Source organism: Bombyx mandarina, chromosome 24, assembly GCF_030267445.1.
Source record: "Bombyx mandarina strain Sakado chromosome 24, ASM3026744v2".
NCBI lineage: Eukaryota > Metazoa > Arthropoda > Insecta > Lepidoptera > Bombycidae > Bombyx > Bombyx mandarina.
The window spans coordinates 11,077,575-11,097,379 of record NC_143230.1 but is presented as its reverse complement, the minus strand read 5'-3'; the positions used below and the strand labels follow the sequence as shown (position 1 = coordinate 11,097,379).

Here is a 19,805-nt window from a genome sequence, read left to right as displayed (position 1 = left end):
TAGTGTAAGAAAAAAAAAAAAATTCTATTTTTTAGTTCGATTTTCTATAAAAGCTATGTTATTAGTTTTTTTTAACTTTTATTTATTTATTAGCTCAATTACTGGTGGTAGGACGTCTGGTTAGCCTACAAGGATAGGGGTATCAGTGCCCTGCCTATTTCTGCCGTGAAGCAGTAATGCGTTTCGGCTTGAAAACGGATTTACAACTATCACAGAAGCGATTTCAATTTTACTTCGAAACAAAGAGTAATCAAAATACGTTGTTATATAAGTACTAGCGACCCGCCCTCGCTTCGCTTCGGAAACATTAAAACACACATGAAACCAAAAATTAAAAAAATAATAAAAAAAGTAGCCTATGTTCATCAGGGACAATGTCGGCTTCTAATGGAAAAAGAATTTTTCAAATCGGTCCAGTAGTTTCGGAGCCTATTCGAAACAAACAAACAAACAAACAAATCTTTCCTCTTTATAATATTAGTATAGAGTATAGATAAGGCCGTATTCGGGTCAAGTCATTTCGATGTAACGTTAGGCAACTCATCTGATCTGGACAGTAATTATGAGAATCGGATAAAGGACAAATGAAAAGAATAATTCCAGTTATCAGCGGAGCTCTTGGCAGACCTTGGCAGCGGCAAGTAATATCATAAACCTTCTTCTGGCGCGGCAGCGGGCCGAAATACGCCCCCCGTGATATTTCCACCACGGGTGGTGGTGGTTCCATAACTACGTAACTGAGACCCTTAGAACCCATATCTCAAGGTGGGTGGCGGTATTTAAGTTGTATATGTCTATGGGCCCCGGTAACCACCTAACAGCAGGTGGGCTGTGAACTCGTCCACCCATCAAAGAAAAAAAAAAATACTTAAGATGCCTCGTGATCGTCATAGTCGTAGTCGTAGTCGTTGTCATCATCATCATCATTAGCCCAAAGTCGTCCACTGCTGGACATAGACCTTTCCCAATCCACACCACGGAGCCCGGATCTCGGCTCTCCTCACATCTTTCCTACCACCGTTCAAAGGTCATCGCACCACCAGTAAGATTCGCTTGCAGCAATATCTCTCTCAACTCACCGGCTGCCAGGACTTGTCTGCTTGATGCCGTGCGCGCTAAATCACCGAGGACGTTCACCAGGGACGTGGCAAGCCTCGAGCAGTCTGTCCTGGAGGCTGTGTGAGCGCGGAGAGCCAGCGTAGCGAATCTGCAGATCAAGGGTTAGGTAAAATTTCGTATACCAACCAAGCCATTGTAACTATACTGAGACTGGTACTGGTGATAGGACCTCTTGTGAGTCCGCGCGGGTAGGTACCACCGCCCTGCCTATTTCTGCCGTGAAGCAGTAATGCGTTTCGGTTTGAAGGGTGGGGCAGCCGTTGTAACTATACTGAGACTTTAAAACTTATATCTTAAGGTGGGTGGCGCATTTACGTTGTAGATAGCTCCTAAACTACACTAATATATTGAAATTGTTTAATTCGAGAAAAGCTTAGGTTGTTAATTAAATTTTATGTGTATTAATGTCCCGCCTCTAATGCTCGGTGGCTTACCTGTACAAAGAGTAACACAGTTCAAATATCTAGGACATATTGTAACTGAGGAATTAAAAGATGATATGGACATGGAAAGGGAACGCAGGGCATTGGCTGTCAGAGGGAATGTAGTGGCACAAAGATTTGCGGGTTGTTCAGTGCCGGTCAAAATTACCCTCTTCAAGGCTTACTGCCAATCCTTTTACACAAGCGTTCTTTGGGCTACTCATACCCAAAAAACGGATAATGCCCTGCGCATACAATATAATAATGCCTTCAGGGCGTTGTTGAGGCTTCCACTTTATTGTAGTGCATTAGGCATGTTCGCCGATGCGCACACTGATGACTACTTCGCGATATTGCGCAAAAAGGTGGCATCCATTATGCGTAGGGTAGGAGGAAGCACCAACAACGTCTTGAGGGTACCAGCTGAAAGATTGGATGGCCCGACCCTGGGTAGGTTCATCAAGTTGCATGTTCTACATGCTGCTTGATGGGGCTGCCAGGGCCGGAGTTGATTGATTTATTTAAATACTAACATAGTTCGTAAGTTCTTTGTAATACTAACACAATATGAGACTGATGTCTTGAAATAAAAGGTTTTTATTTTTATTTTATTTACTTTTATTAATATTACTAGCGACCCGCCCTCGCTTCGCTTCGGAAACATTAAAACACACATGAAACCAAAAAAATAAAATAAAAAAAAATGAAAAAAAAGTAGCCTATGTTCATCAGGGACAATGTCGGCTTCTAATGGAAAAAGAATTTTTCAAATCGGTCCAGTAGTTTCGGAGCCTATTCGAAACAAACAAACAAACAAATCTTTCCTCTTTATAATATTAGTATAGATAAAGTAAGGAAAATTGTAACGTAAATTGCATAAGATATATAAATAGTTAAGAGCTACATATACGTTCTCAGTACCGCTGCCGGGTGCGTGAGAGAAAGGGACAGACAGACAGCGTAACGCGTTACGTAACGAAACGGTTTAACTTTCCTTATGAAGTTATCAGTGCATAATCACTGCATACAGGAATCATGATTGAGAATACGAACATTAACGTATTTTTCTTATTGCATAGATGGGTGGACGAGCTCACATCCCACCTGGTGTTAAGTGGTTAACGAAACCCATAGACATCTACAACGTAAATGCGCCACCCACCTCGAGATATAAGTTCTAAGGTCTCAAGTACAGTTACAACGGCTGCCCCGCCCTTCAAAGCGAAACGCGTTACTGCTTCACGGCGGAAATAGGCAGGGTGGTGGTACCTACACGCGCGGACTCACAAGAGGTCCTACCACCAGTAAAACGTTCTTTTGGAGGTCGGCGAAGAAGAGAGTAAGAATGAGGTGGAGCACATGAGATGGTCCACTGTTTTACCTTCCAGCCAGGTCTTGCTGCTCATCATCCAGGTCGCAGGCGGGCATCGTTGCATTCTTGCCCTTGGCGGCGGACATCTGTAACCAACGAGACTGTTCACAGATTATACGAACGGTTACGTGCGAGAGCGAGAGAGGGAGATCGCGTGTTCAAATCACGGCTTACTTAACGCGTTTCGGTTTGAAGGGCGGGGCAGCCGTTGTAACTATACTGAGACCTTAGAACTTATATCTCAAGGTGGGTGGCGCATTTACGTTGTAGATGTTTATGGGCTCCAGTAACCACTTAACACCAGGTGGGCTGTGAGCTCGTCCACCCATATAAGAAAAAAAAACTTCGGAATCACCAGTAGGTATAACGACGCAAGGAAATATCTTCCACCAGTAAGGGTGATATTGCTCGGTAGACCGACGGTCTGAATGTTGTGGTTCGGAACTTGTATATATGCGAGCTTATCTAGAAAATGTGGTAAGCGAGATTCAGGCGTCTGTCAAATATCGTGCGTTGTATGACGGCTACCGCCACAGCTTCATGCTCTTGTGGTGGGAACTCGACAGACGTTTTCTTGTACGCAAGCCTTAAATCCGAAATTACTGCTGTACGGACTGGTGGTGGGTGGATTTGTGAGTCCGCTCGGGTAGGTACTATCGCCCAGCCTATTCCTGCCGTAAAGCAGTAATACGTTTGGAATCGAAGGGCCAGGTGGCCTAGAGAGAGAGAGAGGGAGAGTGATTGAATGTGAGAAAGAGAGACGAACATACGGCCCACCTAATGCCGAGTGGTTATGCAGGCTCGCAATAATAGGGGCAGAGCCAAGCCGCTGACTACCGCAATTTTTTATTCCCTATTCATCTTACGTTTATATTGTTACGCTGGTAAGAGTAACGCCATCTATCGCTGAATAGCCGAAACGAATATCAAAGGATCTAGTAATAAAATGCTCGAGAAGTACAGCGCCATCTATTGTCAGATAGCGGAAGCACACATCGAAAATATTCGACTTGTGAGGAATGTTCTCAATAATTCTGGGGACCTGGTATCGGCTATCAAAGCGTTGCAGGGATGGCACGCTGTCGGTCAGTAATGGAACTACTCGAAGCGAAACAGCGAACGAATCACCTGAAGCGAAGCGGAAGAAGTGAATTAAGAATTTTAAAGTGTTCTGTGAGTGTTCTAAGTGATAAATACCGTTTTAAGTTGTGCTTTGTTTATACCGAAAATCAGCGCGTAACAATGTTTTCGGTATAAATCTCTACATATTATGTTTATTTCCGTTTTGACGTTCAAAGATTCCGTTATACAGACATATCGATACGGAATCTTATACCTTTAAACGAGCAATTCTTGTATATTAATAATCTGAATCTCGGAAACGGCTCCAACGATTTTCATAAAATTTAGTATACAGGGGATTTCGGGGGCGATAAATCGATCTAGCTACGTTTTATTTTCAGAAAATGTTGTTTTATTCGTGTTTTCAATAATCAACTTTATCGATAATCAACTTTACGACTCTTCCCGACATCTATTGGCGAATAATAATACTATTTTTACTGCTTTAAAGACACAATAAGATGGCGTTATAAAAAAAAAAAAAATACGAGCAAAGCTCGGTCATCATCTAGTGAGTTATTAAAGGCGCGTTAAAAATTAAAAGACGTGGGTGATTTAAAACTAAACAAGTGAAAATCGGTTTAGCTTCATGCCGGATACAACACGTTTTTAGCATCAAAGGGAGAAAGAAGTGCCTTTTGTTTCTGTGGAAATAAATAGTTTCAAGGCTTTCTGTTCTCTAACGAGCGATAATGTTTTCGAAGTTTAGTGATTGTTATGGAATAACATCCGGTCAAGAGAATTCTGGTGCAGAACGAAATGTAATCATAGCCCTATACGTCAGTAATAGCGAAGGTTTTTGTAATCCTCTCATAGCACAGTCAACGGGCAGGTAGAATTGTTTTTTTTATGATTGAAGGATTACTGATGGCCCGGAGGCTTTTCCAGTTTCACCAGGACGGGTGGGATTTGCTAACAGCTACCCGAGCGCTTCTGAAGGAGGCCTAACAACTCAAGTGCAGGTGCTTCGCGATTGAATGTACTACCGGATCGGAATCGGGAGCCGCTGGGAAGATCCGGCGAGAGACTCAGCGGGCTGATGCATGGGAGGTAGAATTGTACAATAGGTGGTCTTATCAGTCAGACAACCGTTTTATCTACAGAAATTCTTGAAAAGATGCATCAGGTATGCTGCGATGTACTATTAGCAATATATAGAATGGTCTATCAAGAGTTCAAGATATACTATGAAGTTGTGGCCTAATGGATAAGACGTCCGGTGCATTCGTATCTAGTGATGAAAAAGTTTCGTATCACGCAAGTGGGAACCAATTTTTCTAATAAAATACGTACAATTGTTCATGATTGATTTTCAAAGTGAAAGAATAACATCGTGTGGTAAAAATCAAACCTGCAAAATTATAATTTGCGTAATTACTGGTGCTAGGCCCACCACCCCGCCTATTTTAGCCGTGAAGCAGTAATGCGTTTCGGTTTGAAGGGCGGGCAGCCGTTGTAACTATACTAAGACCTTAGAACTTATATCTTAAGGTGGGTGGATGGTCGCATTTACGTTGTAAATGTCTATGGGCTCCAGTAACCACTTAACACCAGATGGGCCGTGAGCTCATCCTCCCACCTAATCAATAAAAATTAAAATATTTAACATTTTTGTATTTTTGTCTATTATAGACTTCCTCCAAATGTCCGTACCATAATCGATTGCTAGTCGAAGTCTTTGCAGCATGCACTTGGAATTGTAATAAATAATCAAATAGTTATTTATTAGGTTTTTAAGCTACTAACATAGATTATAAGTAATACTTACTAACAAAATGTTATAGTTTAATTATAGAAAAAAATATATATAATTGCGAATGATTAAAAAAGAAAGCAAAAAAATTACCTTGTAAGTCTGTGGACATATCCCGAATAGATACTTCTCGAGTGTTTGTTTGAGTTCGTCCGCGAATAATAATGCCGCACCGTCGGTCATCTGTAACAGAAATAATCTATTTAATTGTAAGTAAGTATATTAAGGAAGCGTCAAAACGCTACTCCGATAAAGCGGCGCGACACGAAAACCCTCTTATCGTGACCACCACTCATAACATAACCGACCGCGACGGGGCAACGCAACGCCGCTGTCGCCGGTAACATTTCTTGTCGGATCCCCCGGATTCACTCTCGGTGGTTTGAGGCTCTTCAAGCACCGGTCACCGTCCTTGTCGAACTCGACGTGCGAACTAGCTCATAGACACAGCCCACTGAGTTTCTCGCCGGATCTTCTCAATGGGTCGCGTTTCAGATTTAGTGGTAGATTCAGCGAAGCACTGCTCTTGCTAGGGTTAGCAACTCTCTCAGCTTGAGCCCGTGAGCTCACCTACCTGTCCGCATGAAGTTGGAATACCCTCTTAAGCTACCAATGGTTAGGTAGAGAAAAAAGTGGATATTATGGGAGATTATGCACGACGTATCAGGTATGTTGATATAGCACCCACTGAGTTTCTGGCCGGATCTCCTCTGTGGGTCGCGACTCCGAGCCGGTAGTAGATTCAACGAAGCACTGATCATGCTAGGGCCAGTGTTAGAAAACTCTCTCAGGTTGAGTCCGTGAGCTCGTCCTCAACCCGAATATCTCGTCGAAGCCACTGGCAGATAGAGACAGTCATTCGCGAAGCAGCTACTCTTGAGTAGTTATGTCTCCTTTGGAAGCGCTCGGGCAGCTGTTAGCAAATCCCGCCCCTCCTGGCTGAGCCCTTGCTCTCCCACCTGCCCTGCTAAAACTGAAAAGGCCTCCGGGCCACCAGTAATCTCTCAAACATAAAAATAGAAAAACAAAAAAAAAACACGCATTGGGTATTTGATGAAAACAATTTGAAATTTCTCTATGGATTGCGTAAATATTAGTTCATAACACTACATCATAGTGATCTACAGTAAGATAATGCAATAACAGTTTTATATTATTTCAAGGTACACTTTGAATTTTGTTTGTGCAATTTCTAGAAAGATTATTCATCCTCAAATTGCTCATTGAAAGTGATTAATGTTACGGATTAGTATATATTTTTTCTAGCGTCTTAGTTATGACGATGTAAGTGTTCATGGCAACATTAAAAGATATAAAAACTAAAATGTATTTCGAATTTGTTTAGCCCAATGAGTTTCTCACTGGATCTTCTCAGTAGGTCGCGTTTCCGATCCGGTGGTAGATTCTGTGAAGCACGGCTCTTGTTAGGGTTAGTGTTAGCAATATCAGGTCAGGTTTGATCCTCGTGAGCTCACCTACTAGTTAAGGTTACGCTGATATGGTCCCTCTAGACCATTAGCTCAGATAGGAAAAAAAAATTGTACCCGGGGGACTGCCGCGGTAAAGCTATTGCATAGCATTTTTTATCAACTTATGCAATTATAATTAAACAATAATAATTTAATATGGAAACAATAATAAAATAAGACCATGCTTTATTTATAAACATTAACAAAAGCAAAACATTAACTGTCCCCTTCACACTCATAAGCTAGACCGCGCGAGAGAGAGATGGGCAGACTTTTCATGGTGCGCATGCAGTGCGACGTCACGCCGGGCGCTTATTCACAAACACTACACAAGCGCAACGTGTGAATTTGTTGAACGCGAGGTACATGGTAGGCAGAGGGGGGGTGTTAGGTTTTATTTTCGTTACGGAATTTCTTGATTCGGTCGCCGCGCTCAAAGCCCACGCTAAAAGCTATGCAGTAGCTTAAGAAAAGGAATTTGTTTTTTGTATCATGTAAGGCTTATGATTATTTATATTAATATGATTATATAGAGTGTAAGGTTTATGATTATTTATATGATTATATAGAGTCCTGTACATATTAAGAATTATTATTAAATATGAGGTTTATATTGCAAACCATTAAAATATTGTTAAGTTATAAATCCAACAGTTGACAAATGTCGTCAATAGATGTCACAAGCCAACAAAGTTACATCGCGGTAGCGTTGTGTGTAAAAATTAGTATAAGAAGTCCAAAGCAATTTTAAATAAATCCCACATCGATAAAGCGGCACGACACGATAACCCTCTCATCGTGGCCGCCGGTAACTACATTCCCGATCCTGCGGACAGAATGGAAAGCAGTCGACGTCGCACAGTGGGTCGATTCTTTGATTTTAGTGACTTAGGGACCAACTTTGTTTTTTTATAAAAAAAATTATGTAGATAGATAGAGCTCGTTAATCTCAATAATAATTGTTTTGGGCAAAAATTACAAAAACTTTATAGGTTGGTCAGAAAAATGTGTTTTGTGATTTTTTTGTATGGAGCGGGTCACATTAAATTAAATTCCTGCTAAGTACCGCGAGGTCCCGCTTTGAAACTTTATTTTCCTTATACCTTGTCTAGTCTACTATCATTTGATGCTATGAACATGTGCATAAAGTTGCAACTCTGCCAAATAAAAGGATCGAAAAAAATTAATAAATACATAGAATAAAAACCTTTATATTTTTTTTCGTAAGTGCTTTTAAGTTAAATTTGATATGGATTAGTAAGTAAAAGCACGTAATGATACCCGTAATTACATAATACCTAACAACAATACATTTAGTAGGTCTCTAATTATGCAATCTCTCTAAATATGATATATTTTGTTTCACCTTTCGATCAGTCATCATCGGGTCAGAAGACGAAAGAAGATTTTGTAAAATATCCTCATTAGTCGACGTTCTACTTCTCATTCTTGAATAAAAACTCTCTGTATATTTCCGAAAATCTTTATTGTGAGCTTCCGCTGCCTCTTCCGAGAGTTTACCTATACGAATGGCACCAAAGTTCGCTATTATTGTATATCACTGCCATGTACCAACAATTTATGGATACTGGAAGGCATATATAATACCAGGGATATAAAATAACATACAATACTGCAGTGTATCTAAAAAATTCGGAAAAATTGGAAACGCGCTCTCCAGATGCAACAGTCTGAAGAATCACGTGAAACCTCTCTATTAAATCTTTACGTATTCCTTTATGCGGGCTGTTTCTTCTGCATCCCTGAAAAATCTTCTGGCAGTATTGCCATCATTGATTGTTCTTACTCCTTGCTTGACAACATCTATAAGTAAACCGCATTCCTTTCTAAACGCTTGCTGTATAGCACTTTTTTTGTTTGTTATTTTTTCTTTGTCATCGCCCCTTGCAACTCCATTTCTTGAAGTCCAAACGATAAGACGTAAACAAAAAAGTGTCATTTAAAAAATTATCTCACAGGAAACTACACACGATGAAAAAATTGTGAAGTAATAAAATTATATTTACCGATATGAAGTAAGCACTCCATGCATCTTATCCAGGCATGTAAAGATGGCATTCCATACTGGAATATTTCTTCATTATTTTCTCTTTGATAAGCAAGTCACTCCAAAAAACTCTGACGGTTTTGCTTTGCAAATATCACAGACAGCAGAAAATGTTTCTGACAAATATGAGGTTATTTTGCCGTCTATCATCATCATGTGCAATTGATGCTTCACTTCAACTTGTTTAATTTTCTATTTCTTCTGTTATGCTAGCTTTTATAATTGTCACTGTTGACTACGTTTCTTTTGTAAATTTAAACATTATTGGACGGCAATAAAAAGTTGATGAGGGTAGGTCGTTTTCCCAAACAATTGTTCCATCAAATTTCTGAAGCCTTATAGGAACTAGACTGACCATGAAAATAGATGAATCATCAAACTCTGTTTCAGTTTTTTGTTTATAATTACTTTGACCTGGGGCTCTATCAAAGTCTATTTGCTTATAAGCAGTAGCTCTCTTGCAGAGTCCAAATCCGAAGTAATCACATCTAAAAGCCTATATAGCGCCAAGTTTAGTAATGCTTACATTTTAATAGCAGCTCCTTCTTCAGTAATAATTACCTCATCTTTCCCTGGATAACATTTGGTCTTTTCTTGCTTAATTTTATATTAAGAAGGGTATAAATCAGACCCATTTTCACTTGCTGCTTCTCTTAGGTTTATATACCGCCACTTAATTTAAGTGAAACTAATATTGCCTCATCGGGAGAATATGTACTACTTTTCACTTTACTTGTAATTAAATACTCCTTAACTTTTTCTAGATCTTCGGGGTGATTTGACAAGTGGTTCATTATTTCTCCTACATCTTCATTTCTAGTGTTTCTCAAACTAGCAATTGTAGTAGCTTTCATTTCATCCGCATCTCATCACTAAGCAGACACCAATGGAGAAGGAGATCCTTACGCGGAAGTGGCATTGGATTGGTCACACTTTGAGAAAGCCCGATACCCACCTATCAAAGAGAGCACTGACCTGGAAAGTGTCTGGCAAAAGGAAGAGAGGCCGCCCCAGAACAACTTGGCGTCGCTCGGTGGAGCAGGAGCTAGGGGTCTTGGGCATGACGTGGGAGGAGTTAGAACAGACTGCCCAAGACCGATATAAATGGAAAAATTTGATTCGAGCCCTACACCCCAGCAGAGGGTAATAGGAAAGAATGATGAATGATGATGTCATTTCATACGGGGATAACGAAAGCGATTGGTAAATTTGTTCAATGCGTCTTCGTTTTTGCCTGGATCCCAATTCTTCAAAAGGTTTTCGAGGTGCAAAAATAGATGTCGAGGCTTCTGTAGTACATTTGAGGGTGGTACATTTTCAACATCTTCAGTATTAGAAATCTCGAGCCTTTCATGTGCAGTGTTGATAGCTTCAGGTATCATTCCTTCGGGCCAGTTTATTGCACATTCTAACCAATCACATTTTTTTCTTATAAACTGTGCTAACATGCGACTACTTCGTTTCCATATTGCACTTATATTTGAACAAAATTGCGTACTGAATTTTTGGAGCTCAACATTTTTCTCTTCGGTCACGTTTATTTGATTTTGTAGGAATTGAAAGAGTTTTTTTATTATCAGACAGCGACTGTAGTTGCTCTCTTAAAATCTTAATTCTAAATTGTTAACAAAATTATCAATTATAACGGAAACAGCAAGATCACAACGACAATCACGGGATGTTAGTAGTAGTACGAATAAACGAACACTAGTTAGTATATAATAAGCATGGTCACTTTATACTTCCAGAGACAAACAAATGTTTACTATATTTTCTACTACCCAGTAATGGCTGCTTAACTAATTATCCTCATTAAATAATGTTAACTATCCTAATAATTAGAGAGATTGCTTAATTAGAGACCTACTAAATGTATTGTTGTTAGGTATTATGTAATTATGGGTATCATTACGTGCTTTTACTTACTAATCCATATCAAATTTAACTTAAAAGCACTTACGAAAAAAAATATAAAGGTTTTTATTCTATGTATTTATTAATTTTTTTCGATCCATTTATTTGGCAGAGTTGCAACTTTATGCACGTGTTCATAGCATCAAATGATAGTAGACTAGACAAGGTATAAGGAAAATAAAGTTTCAAAGCGGGACCTCGCGGTACTTAGCAGGAATTTAATTTAATGTGACCCGCTCCATACAAAAAAATCACAAAACACATTTTTCTGACCAAACTATAAAGATTTTGTAATTTTTTCCCAAAACAATTATTATTGAGATTAATGAGCTCTATCTATCTACATAAAAAAATATATAAAAAAACAAAGTTGGTCCCTAAGTCACTAAAATCACAGTATCGACCCACTGTGCGTCGCCCAATCGCCCAAAACACGTCATCTCGGATCCTCCCGATCCACTAACGGTGCTTTTAGGTACTTCAAGCACCGGTCACCGTTCTCGTCGAACCCGTCGCTTACGACGAAGGGCTCGACGAGTAAATTAACTCTCAGACACAGCCCACTGAGTTTCTCGCCGGATCTTCTCAGTGGGTCGCGTTTCCGATCCGGTTTTAGATTCTGCGAAGCACGACTCTTGCTAGGGTTCGTGTTAGCAACGTCATCAGGTTTGAGCCCCGTGAGCTCACCTACAAAAGTTAGGGTTACGCTGATATAGCCTCTCAAGGCTATCAGCTAAGGTAGGAAAAAAAAAAAAAAAATGAATAAATCAAGAACCAAACGCATCAATGTGAAATTAACAGATTAAAGCAGAGTGTGAACAAAGTTAGCCTGTTTAATTTATATGTCTGAAACCCAAAAATCATGAATAATTTCTTAGTGGTTGCGTTAAATAACGAAATCATGAATTAGAAATTTTTCTTATATTTCTTAGATGGTTTTAATAGCTCATAGCCCGCCTGATGTTAAGTTGTTACCGGACCGCTTAAACATCAATAAGGTAAATGCCAGCATCCACCTTGATACATGAGTTTTAAGTCCCAATTTTACAGTACAACGGCCGCCCCACCCTTCAAAATGGAAAGGATTGTTGCTTCACGACAGATATATGCAGAGTTGTGGTACCTACCCGTGCGGGCTTACAGTAAATTTTTGAAGGACCGCTCTTTTGCTTATGAATGTTGGAGCTAAAAACTATATATATAATAATCTATAATATATATCTATATATATACTACTATATAGTAGATTAAATGTCAATTAATATACTTTTTAATCATTTACCTACAGAGTTTTGTATGAAAACCGCAATAAATGAGCTAGCAAAATGAACGATGTTATTACAAGCCGGATATTCGATAGGCGGGTTCATAGATAATACACATAAATTAGTTATAGATAAACAACTCGAGCACTCAACAAAAATGTTTACGGGCCTCGGCCACTAGATGGCTTCGCTCCGATTAGTCTATCATTGCTCCTGTAGATGGCATTTATTTTTAATGAAGGATTTTGTAAATCTTCAGAAACCACAAATTGATAAAATTTAATCTATGTGTCTATAACAAATAAAGACTTGTATGATTTATTAATTCTTATTTTTCTGTGTTTCGTTATACCATAACTAAATGCCTTAACTTTAATAACATATAAGCTTAGGGGCATCCGCTACAAGATGTCGCTAGTTTCCATACAAAAAAATTTTTGTCTTAAAGTATCGCAGTTTTAGGGCTCTGGCTGGATTATCCGTATCAGAGGGGATCGGTGATTTTGACGGTGATGGACGCCGGTTAAACGTCCCGTCTGGGATACAGTTGCGAGGAGTGATTAGCTCTACACGAGACGCGTCATTTTTCCCCCAGACTCAGCTGAGTTCTGACTCATCCGAGGCTAAGAAAACAGCGACATGCTCCCCCCTACCTCGCCCAAAACGTAGCGGTTGTAATGCAAACACCGGCGGCGATTTCCTTTTGACTAAAAAAAAGTTTGCGTCGATGTTGCCAGCTGTGTCGCTTATATAAAAGTGTTGCATTTTTTTTTAAATACACGTTTATCGTACCGCGTGTGCGAGCGTTGAAATGTCTATTTACATTTGCGTAAATACATAATTATTAAAGACTAGAGGTCCCGCAGTAGTTGAAATTCGACTATAATTAATTGAAATTATAAGTTTCAACATTATTATGGTCCTATTGTTACAGATTTTGCCAAGGCTACACTATAAACAAATACTCGTAATATTAAAGATATACAATACTAACCTATTCTCAATTTGACTGCAGACTTTAAGCAATAACAACAGTTTGACAATAAACAAAGAGTATATGTGTGTGTCAAATCAATGGAAGTGTGTGTAATGTTTTCTTTATTGATTTAATGTATCTTTTATGCATTATTTTAAAAAAAATATTGGCATTGTGCACTTCTTCTCTATATTCTCTATAAGTGTGGAAAATTTCATACTCTTCCGTCAGCGCAATTTTCGTAAAAAGAGATACAAAGTTTTTGCTTCACGTATTAATATATAGATGATATTTTCATAAACGTTTTAATGTTCGGTGTTAAAAAATTTTGTGTTGTGAGCGAGTCGAAACATGATGGCGGTAGGTATTTATTTAAACGAATTACGAAGATTGTATATGTAGGTACTTCGGTGGTTGCCCTAAAAGACTGCGGCGATTGATACATTATCATGGTGCGTAACCGGTGCCGGATTAAGCAAGCGCGGGGCCCGTAGCAAATTATTTCAAAGAGCCCTTGATCTACTATGGGTTCCTAAATATAAAGTGGTAAAAAAACAAATCAATAGTCTATACGTTTATTTGCCATCTATACAGGGACGTCTTAAACTAGGATGGGGCCCTTGGGCACACAAGAATTTGAGGCCCTTTTGGAAAGTAAAAAAAGCGAATTATAATAACATTTTTTTACTGAGTATGACCATTTATTATAGGTAATCAAATACAGTATGATATAATATGTCATTAATGATATTAGAATGCTGCTGGTTTTTTGGTTACGATTTCGATAACGGTTTCTTTCGGGATTTCTGTTTTGCAAAATCTTCTATTATAGGCATAGTATATGCCTTGTAAATACCTTCTAATTACTGATTTGTGAAAAAAGTGTAATGTGCCCGACAAAAATGTTTTGAGAATAAACGTGTGAGAGAAATTGTCGGTCTTTCGGGGCTCCCTGAGAATGGGGGCCCTGGGCACGGGCCCCGTGTGCCCTTATGGTAAAGACGGTATTGCATCTATAGGTTACAATTTTGTGGGTATTTAGTAAATTACTATAGGCGCTGTTATGCTCTGACAAGTACAAGTTCTTAATAAGTCACTCAAAAAATTAAGCTCGGGCAGAGATGAGTGGGTTTAAATATGCGGGGCCCCCGTTCGCGCGGGGCCCGTAGCAATTGCTACTCTTGCTACATGGTTAATCCGGCACTGTGCGTAAAACAAATGATGATGTTTAAACTAGGCTGTGTGTTTTCCATTTTACAATGTACAATGCTTTTTGTTAAAAAATGGCGGTAATCATGACCTCCTAGATTTCTTCGGTCGCGCATGCGTTGAGTTGCAATTTGAGTTGACTTTTACGCTATCGAGAATGTTAACACGTTGACTGGCGTGTAGATCTCAATGCCCTACGCGGCGCACTGAAGTAATTACGTCGTTTTATCTCTTCGATCTTCTTATTAAGATGCCGGAATATCTAGTAAGCTCAGGGAGAGACGAATCCGGAGATACTGAGAATGAATCTATTTCTAAGAGACCTGCAAGACACTAAAATTTTTATTTATTTACTAGCTGACCCGGCAGACTTCGTAGTGCCTCAATCGATAAATGAGTCGTCTATTATCAAAGGCGGCAATCTGTACATTTGGACAAAAAATTTTTATTGATATGTCAATACAGATTTATTTGAATATAATCGTCTCCTTCAAAGAATACGGTTCAAAACCTGCATTAAATAAAGGTTAATAGTTAACCTGTTATTTATCTAAGATGTCGTTCCGAAGAGTTTTGTGACTGCCAATGGAATACAAAGTCAATAATTCGTTTTTCTGATTTACCAATCATTGTCCAAAAGTCAGATTGCCGCCTTTGATAATAGTCGACTCAAATAAAAGACCTAAGCTTTTGTATAAAATAAACTTAAAACAAACAAAAGGAATCCATTCGACGGGGGACACATCAAAGGAAAAACAAAATTGTTATTTTTGTTTAATTCCGAGCATTTTCATATTAATCTACCTTTTAAACCTTCTCTAGACTTCCACAAATAATTCAAGACCAAAATTAGCCATATCGGTCCAGCCGTTCTCGTGTTTTAGCGAGACTAACGAACAGCAATTCATTTTTATATAAATAGATTTCTCTCTTAAAGGTATAGTACAAATACAAATAGAAATTAACCTTATAATTTATGTTGTAAGCCTTTGAAAGAGCCTTTGAACTAGTCTGTACTAGGTTCAAAGATCTGTATTACTGATCTCTAGGCTTCCTCCTTCTTAAAATAGATTAGGTTAGGTTAAGTCGTGAGCAGATGCTGCGGACTAGGGTTGAGAGATCATTAGGTGTTATAAGCTTATAAGATTATATATTATTATTACATACTTATACTTATTATATAAGATTATAAAGAGGAAAGAAATATTATAAAGAGGAAAGATTTGTTTGTTTGTTTGTTTGTTTCGAATAGGCTCCGAAACTACTGGACCGATTTGAAAAATTCTTTTTTCATTAGAAGCCGACATTGTCCCTGATGAACATAGGCTACTTTTTCTAATTTTTTTTTAATTTTTTTTTTTTTGTTTCATTTGTGTTTTAATGTTTCCGAAGCGAAGCGAGGGCGGGTCGCTAGTTATTAATATTATAAAGAGGAAAGATTTGTTTGTATGTTTGTATTGAATAGGCTCCGAAACTACTGAACCGATTTGAAAAATTATTTCACTGTTTGGAAGCTACACTATCCACGAGTGACACAGGCTATAATATTTATTATAATTATAATAATAATATTATAAAGAGGAAAGATTTGTTTGTTTGTTTGTATTAAATAGGCTCCGAAAGTACTGATCCGATTTGAAAAATTATTTCACTGTTTGGAAGCTACACTATCCCCGAGTGACACAGGCTATAATATTTTTTGAAAAAATTAGGGATCCTTACTAAAACTCCAATAATGTAACGCAAGGACCCAAGGTGCAAAAAAATTACCTAAAATATTCTTTACATCGCGTGCCCTGCGAAAACTATTGATGATAGAATAAAATAATGTACTACGACTTTGTAGAACACATTATTATTTAGCAAAAAGTGTTCTTTTATTTAGAAAAATAAAACAACGTCAAATATCGTTGATATTTTTATTAAAGACCCGAGCGGAGCCGGAGCGTTCCGCCAGTTATGTTATAAGACTAAAACATACATTCAAAACAAAAGAAAGAGAACTTAGGCAATAGAGATACATAATAACAGAAATCGATATCATTACTTCAGTGCGACGCGTAGGGCACCGGCGACCTACATAGCAGTCAACGTGTTAAAAAACTCGCACTAAGCACACGAAAGGTCTCGAGCCCATTGAGTTACTCGCCGGATCTTCTCAGTGGGTCACGTTTCCGATCCGGTGGTAAATTCTGCGAAGCACGGCTCTTGCTAGGGTCAGTGTTAGTAACGTTTCCGGTTTGAGCCCCGTGAGCTCACCTACACGTTAGGGCGAAGCTGAAATAGCCTCTCAAGGCTATCAGTCCACTTCGATAAAGGGGCACGACACGAGAACCCTCTCATCGTGGCCGCCGGTAACTACATTCCCGATCCTGCGGACAGAACGGAAAGCAGTCGACGTCGCCCCAAACACGTCATTTCGGATCCTCCCGATCCACTAACGGTGCTTTTAGGTACTTCAATCATCGATTTTAGGTACTTCATTCATCGTTCTCGTCGAACCCGTCGCTTGCCAGCGGGTCGCGTTTCCGATCCGCTGGTAGATTCTGCGAAGCACTGCTCTTGCTAGGGTTCGTGTTAGCAACGTCGTCAGGTTTGAGCCCCGTGAGCTCACCTACTAGTTAAGGTTACGCTGAAATAGCCTCTCAAGGCTATCAGCATAGGTAGGAAAAAAAGTCTCGAAGTCTGCAAGAATTACATTCAAAGATTCCGTTTTACATACGAATCAACACACGCACACCGAGCTAACAAAAGTGTTCTAACAAAACGGCTTGCTTCTTGTAAAACAAACAAAAAAAAACACAGCATCTGTCGAGTACATATCAAATGTGTAATCTTACAATAATAAATGTATTATAAAAAGTATTTTCGTAGCGCGTATAACGTTATAATAATATAATATTCATGAAGTTCAGTTAATATTGGAGTTGAGCCAATTACGCGGTCAACGCTGGAGAAACGGGCTGCCAGATCGGAATCAAAATAAAACAGAACTATGTATATTATCATTATTGAAGTGAGAACTTCTTTAGAATCGTTGTGATTTCAAACCGGATGCAACGGAAAAAACGACAGGTAAGAGACACAAATACAAAAATGTGTAGGATGAAGCAAGCAAAGAATGAGACAGAAATATACATACTATTTAATACAGCGCCATCTGTGAGATTTTTTAATACTAACGTGTGTATGAAAGATCTTGTAGTGAATTTTAGTTTAGGATTATACGTGAAATTAAAATATCAATTCACAGAAGGCGCTACCTTACAATTATTTACTAAAGACAAAATTTTACATATACTTAAGACGTTTAGGATAATTGTATTTTAATTTTGGAAGGTTTCACTTCTACCACGTGTGAATTGCACACATTTTGTTTTTTTTGTTATTATTATTTTTTCCATAGATGGGTGGACGAGCTCACAGCCCACCTGGTGTTAAGTGGTTACTGGAGCCCATAGACATCTACAACGTATATGCGCCACCCACCTTGAGATATAAGTTCTAAGGTCTCAAGTATAGTTACAACGGCTGCCCCACCCTTCAAACCGAAACGCATTACTGCTTCACGACAGAAATAGGCAGGGCGGTAGTAACTACCCGTGCGCACTCACAAGGGGTCCTACCACCAGTAATATATTTTTATATATATTTTTATAGCTTAGATGGGTGGACTTCAACCTGACTTAATACCGTAGCCGTCGACGCCCTAGACACGTCCTTACGGATCCATCAGATCCAATAACCTTGGCATTAGACGCCTTCAGATCTAACACTAGGAGCAGGATTAGGGACCCCGGTAACCGTACTCGTCGAACTCGACAAAGAGGTCGCCGTGCAACCTAACCCATACATCAGCGCGTTGAGTTTCTCGCCGGATCTTCTCAGCGGGTCGCGATTCCGATCCGGTAGTAGATTCATTCGCGAAGCAGTTGCTCTTGAGTTGTTAGGTCTCTTTCGGAGGAGCTCGGACAGCTGTTAGCAAATCCCACCCCTCCTGGCTGACCCTTTGCTTGCTCACCTGTCCTAGTGAAACTGGAAAGGCCTCCGGGCCACCAATAATCCTTCAATCATAAAAAAAACCTAACTTAATAAACCATAATTGTCGTAAAAGTTAAACTGAGTTAAAATTAGTGTTTCAGTGAGTCTTAATATTATGCTAATAAATTAATTGATTCTAAGTCACCGCTCATGGCATTAGTATATTAGATATATAAATAAACAATAGGCAATTTAACTTATATATTAAAGCCTATGATGTGTCGGGATATATACAATATATGCTAATATAATCACTACATTTGATACTACTAAATGTGTTGGAACCATTATTTTAATATTTTTTTTATGTTCCTCAATTTTCTACTATCTAATAGTTTACTGAAAAGACAGAGCCCCTTTGTCCCTTTATTTATTTTCTTAAACGTCAAAGTCATCTTCTACATAAAAATAAAACAAAGAAACTAAAGATTTCCTCAAATAATATAATACACAAAAAAAAAATCTTTAGTAAAAATTTAATATGACATCTCGCAACATTATCGTGACCGTGGCTTATCGATGTAACGCTTTTACCTGTTATAATATCCATTTAAAACATTATTTATAGTAACATCTCGAGTACATTTCGGAACACGTTTCATTCGGTTACAGAATTAGCGATGCGAAGGTTATAGAATATCAAGACCTATACTCCTCCTTCCATGGTGTTACTCTGTGCTGAGGGTCGTGACCATAACGAAGCACTTTTATTAGGACTATGCTCATCCATTCCTTCCTGTCCTCCGCGCAGTGGATAGCAACATTAATGCTGGAGTCCACTGTCGTCTTAATTTGATCAGACCAGCGCATGGGGCTACGCCTCCTAGGCCTCTTTCTTTTCACTTTGCCGGCGATGAGTAATCTTTCGAGATTGTCATCCTTTTTCCTCGCAAAGCGACCGAAAAATTCGAAAATCTTACGTAGGCAAATGGTGGAGAGTCTTGTGAAGACGCCTAGTTCTTCCAGGATTGATATCTATATATTAAAGACCTATGCTACACTACTGTCCCCTGCAGCTCTGTACTGATCCCGAGCTCTTCTCGTACACAAACAGACACAGATCCGACTTACATCC

General features: G+C 38.9%; 1 protein-coding gene and 1 long non-coding RNA gene across 3 annotated transcripts in view; both read right to left on the bottom strand.

Annotated features, from left to right (window-relative positions):
- LOC114248474 (uncharacterized) overlaps nt 1-19,805 on the bottom strand; it is a 31,518-nt gene that overhangs the window by 781 nt on the left and 10,932 nt on the right. The window contains exons 2-4 of one of the 2 annotated variants that reach the window (XM_028181725.2): nt 5,882-5,971; nt 2,923-3,014; nt 1,080-1,207 (exon numbers count right to left, since the gene is read on the bottom strand). In XM_028181725.2, coding sequence (XP_028037526.2) covers nt 1,080-1,207; nt 2,923-3,014; nt 5,882-5,971 — 310 coding nt within the window. The remainder of the gene's footprint in view (nt 1-1,079; nt 1,208-2,922; nt 3,015-5,881; nt 5,972-19,805) is intronic. The other variant, XM_028181726.2, reaches the window with a different exon arrangement.
- On the bottom strand, nt 8,179-11,539 carry LOC149500075 (uncharacterized). Its single transcript, XR_016325340.1, has 2 exons — nt 9,285-11,539; nt 8,179-9,176 (listed from the first exon to the last, which is right to left on the bottom strand). It is a non-coding gene; the product is annotated as an uncharacterized LOC149500075 (long non-coding RNA).